Source organism: Mesoplodon mirus (assembly GCF_964341445.2).
Source record: "Mesoplodon mirus genome assembly, chromosome: 12".
NCBI lineage: Eukaryota > Metazoa > Chordata > Mammalia > Artiodactyla > Ziphiidae > Mesoplodon > Mesoplodon mirus.
In genome coordinates, this window is record NC_138988.1 from 86,211,812 (window position 1) to 86,232,880 (window position 21,069).

Sequence of the window (21,069 nt, forward strand, 5' to 3'; positions counted from 1 at the left end):
AAAAGTAATTATAAAATGTTTAGAATTATAATTTGCCATCTGATGTAATTAACTTCCTAAGACAGGAAATTAAATTTGACATTGCAGTTTTAACTCATTAATCATGCATGTACTTAAAAGCCTATGACAATAACATATAAAACTCTAAAATTTTGATATTCTGGAATCAGTGTGATTCACATGGTTGGAAAAAAACGGTTTAAGGTGGTCCTTGTTGACTGAAAGCATAATAATTTAACAAAATCCTGCTATGGAATTCTAGCAACATGATACAGGGAAACAAAAGACCTCTTTCTTGTCTGTTAGAAAGCATATAGATTTGACACTGTAGATGTCAGAACACAGGTGAGAGTTAAAATCTTTAGATTTCAACTAATTCCAATGGCTTCCCTGGAGAGTTCAGAAACACTAAAAATAAAAAAAAACTAAGTAAATCGCATACACAAAATTATTTCCTTCCACTTCCAAGGGAAATCTAGACAGCCAAATCAGAAAATCCCAACCACAGTATAAGAGGCTGATTGATTGATCACTAAGGCAATTCCGAACAAGAGTCTGTCGGTACTAGGTATGACTCTGAAAGCTTTTCCAAATTATGTTAACATGGTTTCCTCATCTCTAAAGGGGAATAATAACATTTGTGCTATTTAACTTCACAAGACTATTCACAAGACTATTTTATGAATCAAATATGGTAGTAAAAGTTAACACTTATTGAGTGCATAGTATGTGACAGGCGATTCTTATGGCTTTTATGTGTATTATCCCATTTAATCCTTAGAACTCCGTTATGTAGGAGGTGCTATTATTATTTTAGAGATGGGGAATCTGAGGCATAGAGAAGTTAGGTAACTAGTCCAAGGAAACTCAGATGTAAAGTAGAGAAGCCCAGATTGGAACCTATGTATTTTGACTCCAGAATCCACTGGTATACACTGAGATATGAAAGATCTACAGCACCCCAAAATGTAAGGGACAATTCTAGAATCTATTTATCTTGTCTCATCCAGAAAATCAAATCAGAGCCACCACCAGATGGCTGAAGAAAAAAAAATATTTGCGTGCTTCAGGTCAACATTTCCAAAAGAAAAACACTCCGAGACAGGATTCTAAATCATCTTTAAACAAAATAATCCAATTTAGAACAAAGTGAGGGGAGGAAATAAGGACAGACATTCCTGATGAGGCTAAGATCATAAAATCTAGGAGAACCGGGAAGGGTAATAACTAGGGAGAACAGAACACAGAGCTTGTGACATTTAGGGAAGAAAAGTGTGTGAAATGAGCAGAGAGAGAAGGGCTGCATTCCCCCGAAACACTCAGCTTTGATCCAAAAAGTCATCACATCCAAAGGATTAGTCACGAGGTGATGACTGAAACACCCTGGTTCAGATACTAGGTCAGCCCAGAGGACTCACCACAGAACTAGTTAAGGAAGGTCAGCTAGAACAGGGAGTTTCAAGCCTTTTCGACCATGACCCACATAAAGAAAGAGATGTGTCATCATGATGCAGGAACCTCATACCAAAATAAACACATACACATGTAATAGAAAACTAAAACCCAAGTTTTCCTGAACAATGCACTCTGATATTTTCTATTCTATTTCTTCTTTTTTTTTTTTTTTTTTTTCGCGGTACGCGGGCCTCTCACTGCCGTGGCCTCTCCCGTTGCGGAGCACAGGCTCCAGACGTGCAGGCTCAGCGGCCATGGCTCACGGGCCCAGCCGCTCCACGGCATGTGGGATCTTCGCGGACCGGGGCACGAACCCGTGTCCCCTGCATCGACAGGCTGACTCTCAACCACTGCGCCACCAGGGAAGCCCTCTTCATTTTTTTTTTTTTAAATGCTTATCAGGTCTTGACCTACAATCTGAAAACACTGGACTAGAAGGCCAAGAGCAAGCTGGGGAGCAGGGCCGGCCCCACAAACAGGATAAGAGGAGCTCGTGCACGTGTGTGGTCCGTTCACTGGCTTGTGGGGCTCTTGCAGAGCGGAAGCAGGGCATCCAGCATTGGAAACGTTGCCCATACACACTACACCCCTCCTACTAAATCAAACTTCAACCTCCTCCACCCCAAGCCCCTTAGCAACAGAAGGCTGCCTGTCCTCTGCACATGAGCCTGACAGGGAAGCTGAGCTGTAAATATCAGGGCTTTGCTGCATCAACTTTCATATCATAAAGCAAGGAGCCAAACTTCCTCTCTAGAGTTTCCAAATAAGTCCCTGAAAGGATGGTTCAGGTACAAAATCAAATTCCACTTGGTGCTTAAATTCCTCAGAATTCTAGGCTGCCAAAATGCCTTGTGTTTCTTTGCAATTCCTTGTAAATAATCTTCCTGGGCTCGGTCTCTCTTTATAGACTAAACAATTCAACTGCAAACTCCTCCCCCATGCTTTTTTATTGTTTTCCATTGAAAAGCTCAGAAAAAAAGTCATGAAAAATTTTCCCTATTTTGAAGTTTCTATAAATATTTTACACTCAGTTGGATTTCTTGTGGACTTTCCATCCAGGAGCAGAAAAGCTACCAATCACTTTCAGATATTTAGCCTGAATGAAAAAAAGGTCTGTAAAGAATTTGTGTTCAGGAGGGTCAGCCCCAAGAGTGAAAAAAGGTGGGGAATACAGGTGCTGGCAATTGTCCCAGAGCACCAGCAAACAAACACAGCAACAAATGACTTAGAGGGGGCAGAAACGTGTCAGGAGTATCAAAACTTGAATGTAAGTGAGCACAAAACACCCCGAAGAGTCAGTATCTACACATCAAGCTGTGGAAAACATCCTTGGAAGGATTCATGGTTCTAACACCTGGGAACAGACTGCAGGTAGGTGAAAAGATGCACAACATCAGGTCACACAGGTAGGAAAGTGGAGGAAAGAGGCAGGGAAATGTCATCTCTGAATACATGTTCTGACTCTGTACAAAAGAAATCTCTATAAACTTCACCATAGTTTTCAACGGCAATTTAAATACCACAAAAGGGAATTCGATTAAATGAAATCAAATTTAAGGAAAATATTTGATTACGTACAAGGTCTTAGGCTAGACGTAGTGTGTCTTAGAAGGTTAGGAAAGAATGACAGACAGAAGTAGGGAAGAGAACTAAGCTGGTGGAGAAACATCCACATCCAATTACAATGCAGCAGAATGAAGGAAGCACTGTTGCAGGAGTTTAAGCCAAAGGAGAGGGTCCAATAGATAAGGCTGTCCAGTAGGGCTGCACCTCAGGGCATATGTCACACATGACGAGAAAGATGAAGGGCCTCAGACTCATTCTGCCCCTCACTGCCTCCCAAACCCAAACAATAACAAGAGGTCTTTGGGGTCTGGCTTCTTTAACTGAGCGTAACGCTTTTGGGGGTTCAACCGTGCTTTAGGCAGGATCATTGCCACGTTCTCTCGTGCTACTGAGTAGTGTTCCACAGTACAGATACACCATACTTGGTTTATCCCCTCACCAGTAATGGGCATTTGGGTTTCCACTTTGGGGTGATCATGAATAACACTGCTATCGACATTCATTCACCAGTCTTCTTGTGGACATATGTTTCATTTCTCTTGGGTTACACCTAGAAGTGGAATTGCTGGGTCATCAAGCAAATTTGTGTTTAACTTTTGAAGCAACTGGTTAACCAGTATCCAAAGAGGCTGCCCCATTTTACACTCCCGCCAGCAATGCATGCGTTCCCACTTCCCACATCCTCTCCAACACTTTTGTTGATTATAGGCAAACTACTGGCTCTGAAGTGGTATCTCAATGTGGTTTGAATTTGTGTTTGCCTGATGACTAAGGAGTGTCCCTTACTGCACTCTGGATTTCACATCCTTAGCAACTGGCATTTAACAACTACTGATTTTGTCCTGTCAGTAGAGAAAAATGTCCAAGTCCCTTCCATCTTAAAAACAAAAGCCAAACAGCCCTCATGTCTATAAAAGGTGATCTATATGGTTTCCACTTTGTTATAATCACCTCTTTGTAGCATTCGACTAATAGAATAGTTGTTTTTCTGAAAGAAAAGACTAAACCCCAGAGAAACTCCTGTTGCAGGGATATGTATCCATTATTTTCAGCTTTGCCCTATAAATCTATGAGAGTGTCTTTCATGTGAACTAGTTTTCCAATTCAGTCTCAACCTTCCTTTAGGTTCACTACTTCAGATGCTGGGAAGTTCCTCTTCAAATGTTTGTTTGGATACCACGTGGGTATTTTTTTCAATGAAGAACAATGTCAATATCAGGAATAAAAAAGCAGAATTGAATGTCTATATCAGTATCTTCAGCTCAGTTTAATAATTAATCCTCATCAAATATATAACATCACAAGATGAAAGGCCCTTATTCAACAATGCTGGAAAACATCTGCAACAGATAATGAAAATGAAGTATTCCCTCTAGAGATAAAGCTACTTCATCTTAAACCTCATCCATCAATGTTCTCCTACTGTGAATTCAAACTCTTAAGTTTCACTTTCTAAACCTACTGACTCTTCCCTCTACTCACACAAACACTTTTAATGAAAACTTCTTTTGCCTCATCATGAAATCTAGTCCTTCAACTTCTCTCTATTCTTACATGCAAATCTTGTTAAAAATTTAAAAACATTTGTGATGGTCAGAATTTTAAGATGGTCCTCAAGATTCCTGCCCCCTGGTAAACACACCCGCTATAATTTCTTCAAGTGTGTGGGCAGACCAATGAATATGCTGGGATATTATGAATGTGATTAGGTTACTAATCAGGCGACTTCGAGGTAATCAAAAGGGAGATTGGGGCTTCCCTGGTGGCGCAGTGGTTGGGAGTCCACCTGCCAATGCAGGGGACACGGGTTCGTGCACCGATCTGGGAAGATCCCACATGCCGTGGAGCAGCTGGGCCCGTGAGCCATGGCCACTGAGCCTGCGCATCCGGAGCCTGTGCTCCACAATGGGAGAGGCCACAACAGTGAGAGGCCCGCGTACCGCAACAAAAAAGAAAAAGAAAAAGAAAAAAAAAAAGGGAGATTGTCTTGGGTGGGTCTGACTCAAACAGGTGAGCGGACTAAAAGAAAATAGAGCATCAGAGAGATGTGCTTCTGCTGGCCTGGAACACGAGGCAGACAGGTATGTTGTGAGAGGAGGGGACTACATGGCAAGGACCTGAACACAGCCTCCAGGTGCTGGGAGTGGTCCCTGGCAAGCGGTGAGCAATGACCTAGTCCTACAGCCTCAGGAAATTGATTCTGCCAACAACCAGTGAGCTTCAGGAAGACCCCGGGTCACAGATAAGATCACAGCCCCAGCTAACAACTTGATTTCTGCTTCATGACACTGAGAACCCACCTAACCTCTACCCAGACTTCTGACCCCAAAACACTGTGTCATAATAAATCTGTGTCACCTTAAGCTGCCACGTTTGTGGTAATTTGTTACCCAGCAATAAAAACAAATACAATAGTTTAAAAATAATATCCTCTTTCCGAGAAAGACAAATACCATATCACTTATATGTAGAATCTAAAATATGACACAAATGAACATATCTACAAAACAGAAACAGACTCACAGACATAGAGAACAGATATGTGGCTGCCAAGGGGGAGGGGAGGTAGGGGAGAGATGGACTGGGAGTCTGGGGTTAGTAGATGCAAACTATTTCATTTGGAATGGATAGACAACATGGTCCTATTGTACAGCACAAGGAACTATATTCAGTATCCTGGGATAAACCATAATGGAAAAGAATATAAAAGAGAATGTATATATGTGTATAACTGAATCACTTGGTTGTACAGCAGAAATTAGCACAACATTGTAAATCAACTAGACTTCAATAAAAATAATAAATAAAAATAATACCCTCCTTTCCATCTGTGTCACTTCAAGAAAAGTTTATCAGCTGGTAAAACTGTAGCATGAGTATTTTCACAAAAGGGTGGAAAGAATTAGAAGCCAACAAGAGCCTCAGCAGCATTTATAACATAATTACAACTAAGCTTGACACTATTTTTCAGGCATGGCTCAATTAAAACTCCCTAATCCTCTTACAGTTCTGGCATCAATGGTCACGTAAACGTAACGGTACCTCGATCCTCCAGTGGGTTTCCAGCAAGGTTAATCGTATGGAGTCCTGAGTTGGGATTATGCGCTAGAGCACTGGCCAGTTTCTGTGCAAAATCTCTGCAAGTAAACAAAACAGTCAGATGAAATAACACAAAGTGTAAAACTGCTCAAATAAAAAATTTAAAGCTAGAATAGCTAGGGTGAAATCTAAAAAGAGAAAAGCATTCTTTACAATATTAACCTATATATCATATATTTGTTAAGAACCAACCTATTTACACTAGTTCACATCCTCATTAGAGAGTCTGTAAAGCCATAGCTAGAATATGGTTCATCCTGATCGGTCAAAACCTCATTCAAAAGGAAAAAGAAAATATATAATCGCCCCTTTAAAGACACACTGCAGGATGTTATTAGTAGTACTATTTGGCTCCTTCATGACTTAAAAAAACAAATCCTGAACTGAACCTGCTTTTCATGAAAAGTACAGTAGGCTATTCACTAGCTCAGTTCTAATTTCATGCAATAATCATGAATGCAAAACTGATTGCCCTAATCATTGAATTTAAAGGCTACAGTGGCTAGCACTACATTTTAACAAAAGTCAAAATCACTATTTCAGGTGTGTTTAACGTAAAATAACGCACTAAGTGCTATGATTATGAAACTGTCAGCCCTCCTCACGTAGTAGCAGTAAAGTCTTTACTCCAGCAGATTCAAACTCGCCTCCCTCTGGTAAGGCTTGGGTATTGGCTACTGAACCACTAGATGAAGATTATTTAAGTGTGAATTTGAAAAGGGAGAGAAATGGCTAAAACAGCTCAAAACAAAGCAGTAACATCCTATGAAATGTGTTATTACTATGATGACCATTAATGATACCAGTAAAAGCTAACACATAGCATCTATAATATGAAAGATACTTTTCTAAACACTTCCCATGTATTAATTCATTTATCCTTACTACCATATTCTATAAAGTAGGCATTATTATTATCTCCACCTTAAAGATGAAGAGACTGAGGCACAGAGAACTGAAACAATTTGCCCAAAGCCATCAGGCGTCTGGCTCAAGGGTCCATGCTCTTAACCACTATACTTATGTACCCTCAAAAATACCATGTGACACAACCGCAAAAGATGTTAGAAAATCCTTGACCTTCATGATAATGATGGAGAATCACAGGGACTATTTTTTAAGAAGGGAATACACCATACTCTATATGTAAGTAGCCTAACTTTTTTCTCAAAACTATATATTAATTTTAGAGGAAATGGCAAAATGTTTTAAAGCAACACGTTCATGTATTCAGGAAATACTCACGTTCTAAGTCCAGCGTTTTCCAACACCAGTTCCTCCAGTCGATTGGACCTACTCACCACCCTCAAGATCTGTTCGCAGACATCAGTGGACTATAACAGAAAATATTCTTTGACCATGTCATCAGTCTAAAAATAATCTCACTTCACTGTCATAAATCTATGCAGAAGCAAAGTTTTAGTTAAATAAATCATTCATTCAACAAACTATGACTCAACATCTACTACTACACACCCTCACGATGAAGGTCCTGGGAATACAACGTAGAGGACAAAGTCTCTGCCTTCAAGAGTGTACCCTCTGGAAGGCAATCAGACAAGAAGAAAATACACAATTATGACAGAAAAATACAAATATAGAAATAGAAAAATAGAAAGGCCATTTTTGGTAGTGCTATGGGCATACAGAGGCGTATCTCACCCAATCCTGGGAAAACCAAAAGGAATTCCCAAGAAAGTGATATCCAAAATAACGAACTAAAGACTGAGTGGTAGCAACAATGGTGATGATGATGATGATGAGGCTCTCTTTACTGAGCTAAGCCCTTTACGTGTATTTCATTATAAAACTGTTAATTAAGTATTATTATTCCCTTTTTGTAGATAAGAAAATTAGATTAAAGATGTCGTGTACTTTAAAAGGGAGGCTGAATAACCACTTGATAATCGTTAGGTATTACAATGTTCCTACTAGTAATCTCTAAACTAGGCTAAGGTAATAAGAAAGACTTCAGTAATTAATGGTCTCATGTTAATAAACCTCATGTTTACAAAAATTATGTAGTTGTAAACTTATATCTGTCAAAATATTTAAATTCTTACGATATAATGTTAAATGAAAATGCATAATTAAAATAAAACGTTTAATAAAGATTACAACAATTGAAATAGGTAAGGGATGTAGCAAAAGTCTTGAGGGGACTATGAAAAATGAAGAGTTGTGCCCTGGTAGAATTGTGCATAATTTTTTCTTTTAAATTTTTATTTATTAATGTTTTATATTTACTTATATACTGCTTTATTCCAAAAGTAATTTAAGGTGGCTCCTGACCTTAAAATTATTTGGACATTAAAAAGTGATATTTAAATGTCACTATAATCTAGGGTCTATTTAAATCCTTTATATTATTTTAAAGAGAGAGAGAGAAATCATTTTCTCTGTCGTGCATACAAATGTCAAAGGAGTTTCTTTTCTTAAAATGCCACATAAAAGTATTATAGTTCTTTGATTTATCAGATCATAAATACCCAACTGGATTAACCATTATGGGAACAGTATAAAATATAGCAAAAGTTCTCCAGTCAAGTAGCCTTTAGAAAAACTGACTTGGAAAAACCACCAAGTCACCCAGCACTTAAGGCTGTTATAATTCTTCTGTGCTGCTTGATCCCATTGGGTCTGTAACATTGCTTTCACACTATTCCTGAGCTTCTAATGTGTCCCACAGATTGATGAGGGGAGAGGAAAATTAATTCCAAGTGACCCAATGCCTGCAATTTATATTATGCTGACAGTGGTGATTTTCAAAATGGTGACCCCTTATCAGTATAATTCTTCACCTTACAATATACAACCAGAGGAACTGGTCTTATTCTGTGTCGTCATGATAAAAAGTGATTACTCAGACATGTTTTTGCGAAGATTATTCTAATTTCCAGAAACAATCCATGGTATCATTACCATTCCAGGGCTACCTCAGGGCATCCAGAAAAGTAATTTACCAAAGCCAGGATGTGAAGCAGGGCTTTCATTTATCCATTGGGCATAGTTACTGTAATAAAAGGTTTTTTTTTTTTTTAATGTATGAAAAGTGTGTCCAACTTTTCTTTAAGATGCCAGTAGGGGAGAGGAGTAGTAAGTCATTCATGATTACATTAATTTTGCTACTTTTTATTAAGTGCAAACTACATGAAAAGCATTATTTGCTACACCAAAGAATATAAAGTGATGGACATTTTAAAGAGATACACGCACAAACCTAGATAACAAGTAAATGTTACCATTATGTAGTCTTCCCCAAGTGTCTGCTTCATGTTCAGCACTACATTTACAGATTCAGGGAAAAATTTTTTTAACAAATTAATACAATGACTCTCTAAGAGCTTGTATTTATTTAAAAATCAAATGTAGGACTTCCCTGGTGGTGCAGTGGTTAAGAATCCAGTTGCCAATGCAGGGGACACGGGTTCAAGCCCTGGTCCAGGAAGATCCCACATGCTGCAAAGCAACTAAGCCCATGCACCGCAACTACTGAGCCTGCACTCTAGAGTCCGTGAGCCACAACTACTGAGCCCGCACACCACAACTACTGAAGCCCGCACGCCTAGAGCCCATGCTGTGCAACAAGAGAAGTCACAGCAACGAGAAGCCCACGCACCGCAATGAAGAGTAGCCCCTGCTCGCCACAACTAGAGAAAGCCCGCGCGCAGCAATGAAGACCCAACGCAGCCAAAAATAAATAAATAAATAAACTTTAAAAACAAGAAAATCAACTTTTAAAAAAAATTTTAAAATAAAAATAAAATGTACAGTATAAAAACTAGAAGAATCACTATAAAATAACAAATGAACTAATCCAATAAAACAAATATGAAAATTTGGAACTAAGAGGAACCATGTATGTTATCCAGCCCAACCATATCATTTTTAAACGATTTAAAAAGACCCAATGGGGCTGCCCTGGTGCCACAGTGGTTGAGAGTCCGCCTGCCGATGCAGGGGACACGGGTTCGTGCCCCGGTCCGGGAAGATCCCACATGCCGCAGAGTGGCTGGGCCCGTGAGCCATGGCCGCTGAGTCTGCGCGTCTGGAGCCTGTGCTCCGAAAACGGGAGAGGCCACAACAGTGAGAGGCCCACGTAATGCAAAAAATAAATAAATAAATAAATAAAAAGACCCAATGATGCTCAATGACTTGTCTAAATTCTAAAACTGAGAGCGTTGAGCAAGACTTCAATTCTACTGCTAATTTAATGAGTCCAGAATCTTGGTCCTAATTGCATATTCAGCATATCTTCAAAAAAAAAAATCTCTATATCCCTCCATTTAAATTTAGGATACTGACTGCTAACTGGCTTCATAAGATCAGCATAAAGCATATGTCATATTTTTCCTGTGGTACCTTAAGCTCAGGAGACTTCTACTGAGCAAGCAGCAATCTTAACAACCCAGAGAATTAACAACCCAGAGAATTCATATAACTTGAGAGGAGGTTACTTCTTTTTACACTTCATGTTTTAAAAAATTCACAGAAGGTGTAATGCCTTCCTTTGCCTCAAATAGACCAGGTGTTAGAAAATGTTTTGAGACTGCATACTGTAGAAGCCATCAAAGGGGGAAGTATCGTTTCTTTCTTTTTTTTTTTTAATTTCTCTTTTTGGCTGTGTTGGGTCTTCATTGCTGCGTGCGGGCTTTCTCTAGTTGCGGCGAGCAGGGGCTACTCTTCGTTGGGGTGTGCAGGCTTCTTATTGCGATGGCTTCTCTTGTTGTGGAGCACGGGCTCTAGGTGCACAGGCTTCAGTAGTTGCAGCACGCCAGCTCAATAGTTGTGGCTCATGGGCTCTAGAGCACAGGCTCAGTAATTGTGGCACACAGGCTTAGTTGCTCTGTGGCATGTGGGATCTTCCCGGACCAGGGCTCGAACCCGTGTCCCCTGCCTGGGCAGGTGGATTCTTAACCACTGCACCACCAGGGAAGTCCCTATCATTTCTTTTTAACTTTGAGTAACAAACATGGAAGAATTGCTAGTATTCTTTTTGAAAACTTGCAGAGAGATAGCCCAAAGACCATTTTTCATTTTTAAGTACCAAACATTAAAACTATGCACATTTGCATTTTTATGTTTAAATCTCAGTTAATAGATAAGCAGTGAGGGCAATCCTCAAATCCTGTCACTCCACTTCCTGCCATCCCGGGACACCCAAGAAAGCATATGAACACTTACATGCTTTGTCTGGCCAAGACTGAAAATAATTAGGTGCATGTTTTCTTCCCTAAACATCTAAGGCAGTTAAAAGGAGATGCTGCCTGGGAGGAATAATGACAGAATGGCAGCACCAGTGGCCTGGTACTAATGATTTGGGACAACTTCCAAAAGTGGGATATCCACAACCTCCTCATAGCTCTCTTGTGCCCCATTTTGAAAATCATGGGCTTAGGTGAATGTCTGAATGAACCAGGAAAACTGACTTGGTAGCAAAGCATTGTTCTCTCTGATCCCACAATCCCTGGGCTAATCTACTTCTCATTCCTCAAAATGGCTCCCTTCGTGCACCTGGAATCTCTGCTGGTTCAGTCCTGCAAATGGTCTCATCCCTGCAAACAGCAATGAGAGGCTTCTGTTCCCAGGTCTCCCACCACGGCTGTCTGTTTGTTCCCTGGGAGGTCACCATCCGTACCTCAGTCATCACTGACCTCAGACACCACCACCACCCCCGGCCATGTAGCTGATACAGTTTCCATAATTCATGCTCCCCCATTTGTTCATTTCTCAGCCTCTTTGCTAATCTGATTGTGACATGCCTGTAATACATTAGGCACTGTTGGAATTTCTATACACATTATTTACTCATCTCAATAACCTGTAAAAGTTATATTGCTATGTCCATTCATTCATTCAACAAACTCATTTGACATCTATTTATTAAACCAATTTTTACTGTGTAGCTATTGAGACACAGATTCTGATAAGACATGAGCTCCAACTAGCTCACAATAATAGGGACGCAGGAAACAGAGGCCCTGGAAGGTCAAGTAATGTATCTAAGGTCACACAGCTTTGTAATAAGAGTCAGAATCTGAAACCCAGATTTCTGGGTTTCCAAGCCCACACTCTACTGCATTGGCTCTTAATAATCCCCAAATGAGTTCTGCCCATGCTCATACCTATAACGCCTTAAGCCACTCACACGCCAGGCAAGTTCAGAGAACCAGCAGGCTGGCCGCCAGCAAATCTCAACCCTCCACTTTCAATAGATCCATGTCTCAATCCAAATCCTATCTCTTCACTTTTAAAATCTTAAACCCCCAGTTTCTATGACCTCTGAAAGTTGGAGGCTTGAATGTAAGAGTCTCCAATAAAGCAACATCTAAATTATCTTCTGTGCTAAAATGAAGCAGCAGAAACCTAACTCATGGATAAGCATCTGTCCATATGGCTGCTTTGAATTTGCAAAAAAAAAAAAACCAACAGAGCATCTTATTTCCAGTAGTAAAACAGACCAAAACTTTGGCTCCCCCATGCCTTATGAAAACTAACAGATTTCACTTTGCTTACATATAAATCTGCCCAAAAACTCATCTAGAAAATTAATGTTAACTATCATAATTAAACCAGACCAACTCTACCTTAGTAACGTTTTCCTAAATTCTCAGGAAGGGAAGCTTTGTGGAGATGGAATGCAAGATAGGAACATAAAACCTGCTATCTGCAGCTGTGCAAATGTAACTTTAATAGTCTTTGCCAACAGAACGAGTGTGTACTGAAGGCTCCACTAAATGTGTCTTTCTGTTCATCATCTAAAATTGCCTGAAGCAGCTGAAAACATGAGGAACTTCTGCTCTGAAGCATCTCACATTACAAACTTTATAAAATGTTCTGCAGATCATTTATAAGAAAATATCCCCCTAAGAAATAACATGTATGCAGCTCACCAGTGTGGTAGAAAAACAAATGTGGGTTGTGTTTTTATATAATTATCAGGTTTTTGAAATTCAGCAAAGCTAAGCAACATCTTCAATTACTTACCAGTTTTAGATCCTTAGAGGACAGCTTAGTGAACCACTGATTGTATTCCAGAGCAGCAATGATAGGTATTAGGTCCCTAGAAGCAGAAATAACAAAATACATGAAAGTGTTCTTACAGTAGCCATATTGGCGCTTGACTTTTTAATCCATGACATCCCAGTTTACCTGTTAATTTCTATTATTTATAAGCACAACATTCAACTATATCTATTTTGACCCCCAGACAACAATTAAATTCTCTAGGACAGATCTTCAGGATGATGTAAGCAGAATTCCTAAAAGTTGAAGGTAAATTACCTCTAGGGACTCTGATTCCTATTTCCAAAGAAAAAGAGGTTGGTAGCAGTGTTTGTTTGAAGAACCTCCTTACTCTAAGAGAAATCATATGTATAATTCCATACTAACAGGTCCTATTCCTTTAGACTGCTCCTTCATAAATTCTTTCACCATCAAGTATATCATATGCTCTCTAGCTAGAGGAGTTTATACAGCAAGCAAGGACAGTATCTAGTCTGATAATAAGTGACATCGGATGGGATCCCCAATGCTTATTGGCAAGCATCCCACAACCATTTGGTACCTTGCTTGCAGTCCTTAGTACTGATTATACACATGAGATAGCCCAGGTGTTTTTTTTGTCTTATGCTTCATACAAGTTCTTCAGTCATAGAGTGAAGCTATTTGTATCAGAGATCTGCCACCACACTATTTTTCCAGCCCCTAACTCATGCTCAAGCCAAAAAGCAGACAATTCACTACTCACCAAGCATATGCAATTTCACAATCAGAGTTATCTTTTACTAGGGGGGAAGAAGGGTTGGGGGAAGGAATAGTTAGGGAGTTTGGGACTGACATGTACACACTGCTATATTTAAAATGGATAACCAACAAGGGCCTACTGTATAGCCCAGGGAACTCTCCTCAGTGTTATGCAACAACCTAAATGGGAAAATGTATAACTGGACCACTTTGCTGTACACCTGAAACTATCACAACATTGTTAATCAACTACACTCCAGTATAAAATTAAAAGTTAAGAAAAATTTAAAAATTAAAAAAACGCTGTGTTCAGCTACAAAAATCCATGTATCTTTCAATGCCTGTATCATAATCCTCTCCTCTATTAAGTTCCCCCAAGGTCACCTCAACCAGCACAATATTTATACCTCTACTTAGCATTTATTTTATTGTCTTATAGTATAGTTTGATGCTTAAACATCTATTCCTTATCACCCCAGGTTGTAAGTTCTTTGAAAACAACATCCCTGTCTATTTCAGTTTTGTGGCTTCAGGGAGGCCATATCAGTTTTATCCTCAGGGCATGACAAGCAGCAAATGAACAAATTTTTACTGAAATAGAAATGAAAGGCAAAAGGTAGAAAGAGAACTGAAAATCACTATTATTTCAAGCTTCAAGGTACCAGGCCCCATGCTAGGCACTTTACATTTAAATCTCAAACAACAGCTCATCTAGGAGGTATTATTGTTTACATTTTACAGATGAAGAAATAGATGCTCAGAGAAATATAGTGAAACTAGGCCCAAGGGGCAGAACTACCATCGAATGCCAGCCTCTGAAGCACGTGTGTGTAGTTTCATCAGATTTGCTTTAAAAGGTGAAATGAGCATCCACAGGTGTTAGAGAAAACGCCAAGGAGTTAGTCTTAGTCATGTGGTTCCACATGCCATCTTTTCCACCAAAAAGCCTCTTTATTAACTTTGCTAAGTTTTAGGTTAAAAAAAGAAGCTTCAGATTAAAAAACAAAAACAACAACTCTTTCCATAGTTGTTTTAGGGTCTCCACTCTTTCATCTCTCTCCACCGACCAAGGGCTCAGAACAAGTCCCGGCATTTCTCCATGATGTCTAATGCAGCTTCTCTGGGAGTGAATTCCACCTTATAATACAGGGCCCCCCAAGCCCACGGTATCTGAGAGTCCTCACCTATACTTCCCCATTCAGGAACTATGGCAAATCATTCCCATCTCATCTCCTTTTGTGGATTTAATGTCAAGTAGTGACTACACTTCAGAACCTCTTTATTGTGTATTTTGTTCTGTCACTTGATGTGACTTGAAGGACAGCTGGCTGTTGTCATAATGAATTCATTTCCAGGAGTTGAAGGGCACATCATTAATAGAACCAGGTTTCACGTTAATGCAGTGGGTAGGACAGCATCATCTCTATATATTGACATGCAAAAACCTTGAAAATAATATTCTGGTACACTAAAAGTCAAACCTAACACTTAATGACACCAGAAATGTTTGGAGTACAATATTAAATTTTAAAAATATACAGCGTTACAGGTGCATACTTGTGTGATCAGAGCCAATGAGTGTAATTGGTAAAAACTACATATAAAATGATAGATATAAATGCTCACAAATATAGACACTGTGTTTTGTTTTTTTTTAAGAAGTATAGCAAAATGTTACGAGAATACCTTGCCTGGGTGGCAGCATTAAAGATGATACGAATATTTTTCTAACAGAATTTTTGTACTATATTTTTAAATTTATCTATAATGATCCATATTCATAATCTAAAAGAATCATAAAAGTAAATGTTCTATGGATGGTGTAAATAAAATCTTATTATAGAAAAAATGTCCATGAAGATGATGGAGACTCGTGCATGCTGGCATGGTCTGCCCACCGTGTTTCTCTAAATTATGTTAATGCCTAGGCTTTTTAGTGTTAAAAATAAAAAAGGACAAACATATACCGTAATCATTCAATAAACATTTATTTAGTACCTACTAAGTCCTAGGTAGGGATATTAGGGTCTGAGGGTTAAGTGATGAGTAAGGGCAGCTCTCTAGTGGTGGAGAAAGACCCCTCCTCAGCTATCTGCAGCACCATGGGAGACATGCTGAAAAGGCAGCATGTTCAAAGTGCCCTAAGAACACAGGAGGACATAAGCACTTCATCCTGGGGCAAATGGGGAAGGGTCCACAAGGCCTTAGAGATAGGAAGGGGCCAGCCAGGCAGGGAAAAGGGAAGAGAGTATTTCAAGTAATTAGGAAGAGCATGTGCAAAGGCATGGGAACTCGAAAATGACCAGCAACTCCATCCATTCACAGATCCAGCGAGTGCCACCCACAGTGCATGAATCGCTGGGTTGAGGCAACAATGAACACAGCAAGACAGCCCCTCCCCTTGTGATACTAACCGCCCAGCACAGCCTAACAGAAGGCTCAGAAAATAAAAGCAACTCTAACAGAGTGAAATAATCCCTCTGGCATAGGGGGAATATGAAGTACTACTGTGCAAATAAGAGAGATGTTAAAAAAAAAAAAAGCAGTCACAAAAGATTCTTACAGGAAGTTAGCCTTCTACATGAGACACATCACCATCCCAGAAGAAATGGTCAACAGAGTAATGTATGGCTTAGTCAAAGAGTTTTTATATCTGACGCCAAAAGCAAAGAAAAAAACATTGATACACTGGACTTTATCAAAGTCAAAAACTCTTGCTCAGCAACAGATGCTGTTGAGAGAAGGGTAAGACAACCATATTCTGGGAGAAAATATTTGCAAATCTCAGTTCTGACAAAGGACTTGGTATTCAAAATGTATAAAGAACTCTCAGAAGTCAGTAATAAGAAATAATTAACTCAAGTTTTTCAAATAAACGGAAAGATCTAAACAGACACTTCATCAAAGAAAATATACTGAAGGCAAATAAGTACATGAAAGATTTTCAAAAGTATTAGCCATTAGAGAAATACAATTTAAAGCCAAAATAAGATGTCACTACAAACCTACTGAATTGCTCAAACAAAAAAAAAAAAGGTGACAATATCAAGTGCTGACCAGGATGCAAAGTGACTGAAACCTCATACACTGCTGATGGGAATGCACATGGCACGCTCAAGGTGGACGACAGTATGACAGTGGCTTATTAAGTTTCATGTACATTTACCACGATCCAGCAACCTCAATTCTGGGTATTCACCTAAGGGAAATAAAAACTTTTATTTACACAAAAACTTACATATTGGGTTGGCCAAAAAGTTCCTTTGAGTTTTTCCATAAGATGTTATGGAAAAACCCAAACAAACTTTTTGGCCAACCCGATAGTATTGCTGATAACAGCTGTATTCATAATTGTCAAAAACTGGAAACAACACAGAGGTAGATGTCGTCCAGTGATGCTGTGTGACACCAGGTTAGAAAAGGTAGTAATATGGCTGCTGCTTAGCCCATTCTCCCTGTCTCCCTCTTCCTCTGATTTGGCCCCCCTTAAATAGAAAATACACAAGACACTACATAACTAATTTCATTTCTGAGAGTTCATTTTCTGGGACGGCTTTCTCAGAGCGCAGTTATCAGTGAACACATAAGCAAATCCTGGATAAATACTCAATTTGCATTCACATGCGTCTCCCAACTGCCGTGCTGATGTCACCTAACTGCAGACAATTCCCTGCACTTCCCTGATGGGGGGTCTGTGTCACTCAGGAACAATTCCTGCCCATGTTTTCACTAAGTACTGCTTATATTACATAATGATTATATTACACAATGCAGAAAGCTTTCCAAACACCCGTGCTAGTCATCTTGACTGATTTTCTCAGGGTGGGAAGTGGTTAACAGCTTTTTGCCATCAGTTCATGGCATTTATTGTATATCCCACTATGGTTTGCTTTGACTTCCTAAATGACTCTTCATTACCATGTGACTTCTGATCTGAAGTTAGCCTTGAAGAGTTACAGCCATTGAGGGAAGCCTCTCCTGAGGCAACCTCACAACACAGTATTCTCATGTATGTTCTCATGTGACACTTCTACCATTTCCTTAAAATGGGAGCAAAAACCTTTCAAGACTCCAAACCCTGAAAAGGAAGAGCCAGTGCGAATATCCTGGAGGGCCACATGGCAGAACTGTTTCTTATACTCTGCTGAACAGAGACAAGACAGTTCCTACCCCGTAACTTTCTACTGACGTAAACGTACTACATATAGAGTTGGTTTGTTGTTGTTGTTTGTCCAGCCTCTAGTTGGGGTTAGTAATAAAAGTTGGGATCCTTATTTCTCATTTCAGCTGACACCTTTGAATAATCCAAACTTTCCCTTAAAACTCAAAAGAACCAAGTTTTTCGCTTTTATCTTTCTAGAAGAAAATACCAGCATAAAACTGACAAGACAGAAGCAAGATAGAAAAGACCATAAACTACTCTCTGAAATATCTAAAATTTTCTGTAATGTAGGGATTTTGTAACTCTAATCCTTTTTCTTTCAATTAAGAAAACTGGTCACTTAATATAGCTGTTCATTTAAAAAGAGGGCAAATCTTGTAGGATATAAAAATAGCAAGTATTTATTTAAACATTTTTATGTACTAGCACGAACTGTTTTAAATACATTAATCCATGTAGTCTTCACAGTAACTCCAGGAGGGAGGCACTGTCATTAACACCACTTTATAGATGGAGACCCACCCTCCTCTCCCAAGGCACAGAGAGGTTAGCGAGCTGCCCATGGTCACAAAGTGAGTCTGGACAGAGACAGGATTCAGACCCAGGCACTGTGACCTATGATCTGGTTGTCTTAACCACTGTGCTATCATCTAATGGGTCAGATGCTTTCCATAGTGTCAAGAGTCTTCAACCTACTCTACAGGGGAATCCAGGGTGGCATATCCATGGATTTTCAAATCAAAAATTTCAAACCCCCTCCATTACATCCAACCAACCACTTAGTTTCTAATTTGAAAGCCAACACTAAGAAGTATTCTGAGGTGATTTCTTAAACAACGATTGTCCTCTTATTCCTTTGGACATCAAAAATAAACTAATATTTGGGGGCTATTAAAAGAAGTTAAAATGCAAAAACAAAGAAGTTGGCAAGCAATTTGGAGTCTAAATCACTTGCCAAATTCTTTGCCACTCTAGATTCTAGATAATCTATTGAATTCGAAGTTCTCACCTGATCTTTGTGATCTAGATGACTTTGTAAGAATTCAATTTTTCCAGTTATTATTTTTGGGCCAAATTTCCCTCCTTACTCTTTCGCCCCCGCCCGCCTCCTCCCTGAAACTGTAAAAACACTGTGACTTTCAAAGAGTGTGAAATACTCCAGGACAGTGTTGACGAACAAAAATGACTGACAGATTGGAAGGATGTCTAGCAGGCCCCATAATCTACAATGCAAGAAAAGCACAAAGGTACAGAGTAATAATCCAATGAACAACACTGTGATTATCTGAGTGTGCCCACATACCACAGGATTGAAGAGCTCCCCCCAATAAATCCTACAAACATTTAAAGGCTCGAAGGAAGTGTTTCATGCAAGAATATAGAGTTTTGCCACTCTCCTGCTTTCTGTGTGCACACGATGAAATATGCTCTGTAGTAGAAAGGCTGGTAAAACTCAGAACCACAGCAGTCTGTTCCTGACGTATTCATTTGATAGCCTTTATGGGGATAATTTAGACTTTTCTCCTTTACATCTAGTTTGAAAATGGGAGTGGGAGAGCTTTAAAATTTTTTAAATGTCATGGATACCAATCCTGCCTGATGTGCTAATTTATATAGATGTATGTTGATGTACTGGGACATCAACATATAAATGCATACGTCTGTATAAATGAGCTGATGAGTTGGACCGCTCACCAACTCTGTGACGATATGACAACCTGAAACACTTCCCCGATGAGGACATGCCAGAGGCCTAAAGGGGTATTCTCTAAATTTTTTGATCGTTCTCTCCTCACTGAAAAGTATTCTGAGCACACATCTCCCCCAAATCTGTGTGTTAATCTATAAATTATATACATGTGCTACTATATTAATATATTAGGCTCAGTAAAAAAAAAAAAAAAAAGCATACTCACACACATAAAATGGATAAGAAAAAAATAAGCATAAAACAAGTTCTACTCTTTTCTCCACATTCCTCAATATATCATCATTTACTGTGTTCACCATACAGTCCATCTGACCCGGGCTGGAGACCACTGTTTTACAGAATTATTTACAGAAATTTAGGAATGGAAATAGAAGCTAATGCTTCTGATTCCGCACTCCAAACAGCACTTCTTCCTTTTTAAATGAGAGCAGGAATAAAGAGAAGGAGCTTAGATTAGGAAAGAAGTATACCAGTGGCTTCAGGACAACCTTGACAAACATGAATCCACACTCCAAACTCTTCCCTGAAAGCATCAGGCACATGAATGTCACCTTGATGAGTATGAAATATGACAACACAAAAACATGAGTCTGAAGGGGATGAACGGCTGGCTGGGCTCTCATGAGCCAAGTTTAAGCTCGATGATGCATGTCGCGGAGGCTTTAGAGGAGGGAGAAGATTAGCTCCTCTTAAAAATCTTCAGGGAACAAGAAAAATCGATGTAGTTAAAGCTATATATTCTTTTCTCCTCGGCACCACTACCCCTAACCTCATCGTTCCCTGCCACTCCAAATTACAGTGTAATTACATTTTTAACATGTCAGCTCACAGGCCACTGAGAGATCCCATGAGAAGTATCTGTGTCATCTTTTCGGCCCACTGATACCTAAACTAGAATAAATTTTAAGAATACACTTAAATAAAATGTTGGAAGCTATAAGTAATAACTGAATGGGCATTTTTCCAAGTACTTCCTAATTCCTGTTCTCCTCCAGAGACTAACTGGATGGATCCAGGACGACCGCTGTCATCCTCATACCTGAATGCTTATTCAGCAACAACAGGGTACCTGGCCCTACATTTAATTCTGATAGAGCCATAGTTCGTGAGTTAGAATCAATTAATTCATTAATCAGTTACAGCATTCAAGTTGCTTATAAATCTACCTTGAAGTTCCTGGGCAGACCCTAAGCGGTCTAGTGAGGTAGCAGAATATATAGGAACAGAGAGGCTGGTCTACAGTGAAGAGAGAATAGCATGCTGGACGACTCCTAAGAAGCCTCAATACGATGTATAAGCTTCTCTATTTCTCAGTACATGAGGCTCTATA

The 21,069-nt window shown here is 39.4% G+C and overlaps 1 protein-coding gene across 3 annotated transcripts in view; it reads right to left on the bottom strand.

Moving 5' to 3' along the window:
- CARMIL1 (capping protein regulator and myosin 1 linker 1) overlaps nucleotides 1-21,069 on the bottom strand; it is a 322,541-nt gene that overhangs the window by 137,932 nt on the left and 163,540 nt on the right. For all 3 annotated transcript variants that reach the window (XM_082637868.1, XM_082637867.1, XM_082637866.1), the window contains exons 9-11: nucleotides 13,108-13,183; nucleotides 7,366-7,454; nucleotides 6,064-6,158 (exon numbers count right to left, since the gene is read on the bottom strand). In XM_082637868.1, coding sequence (XP_082493994.1) covers nucleotides 6,064-6,158; nucleotides 7,366-7,454; nucleotides 13,108-13,183 — 260 coding nt within the window. The remainder of the gene's footprint in view (nucleotides 1-6,063; nucleotides 6,159-7,365; nucleotides 7,455-13,107; nucleotides 13,184-21,069) is intronic.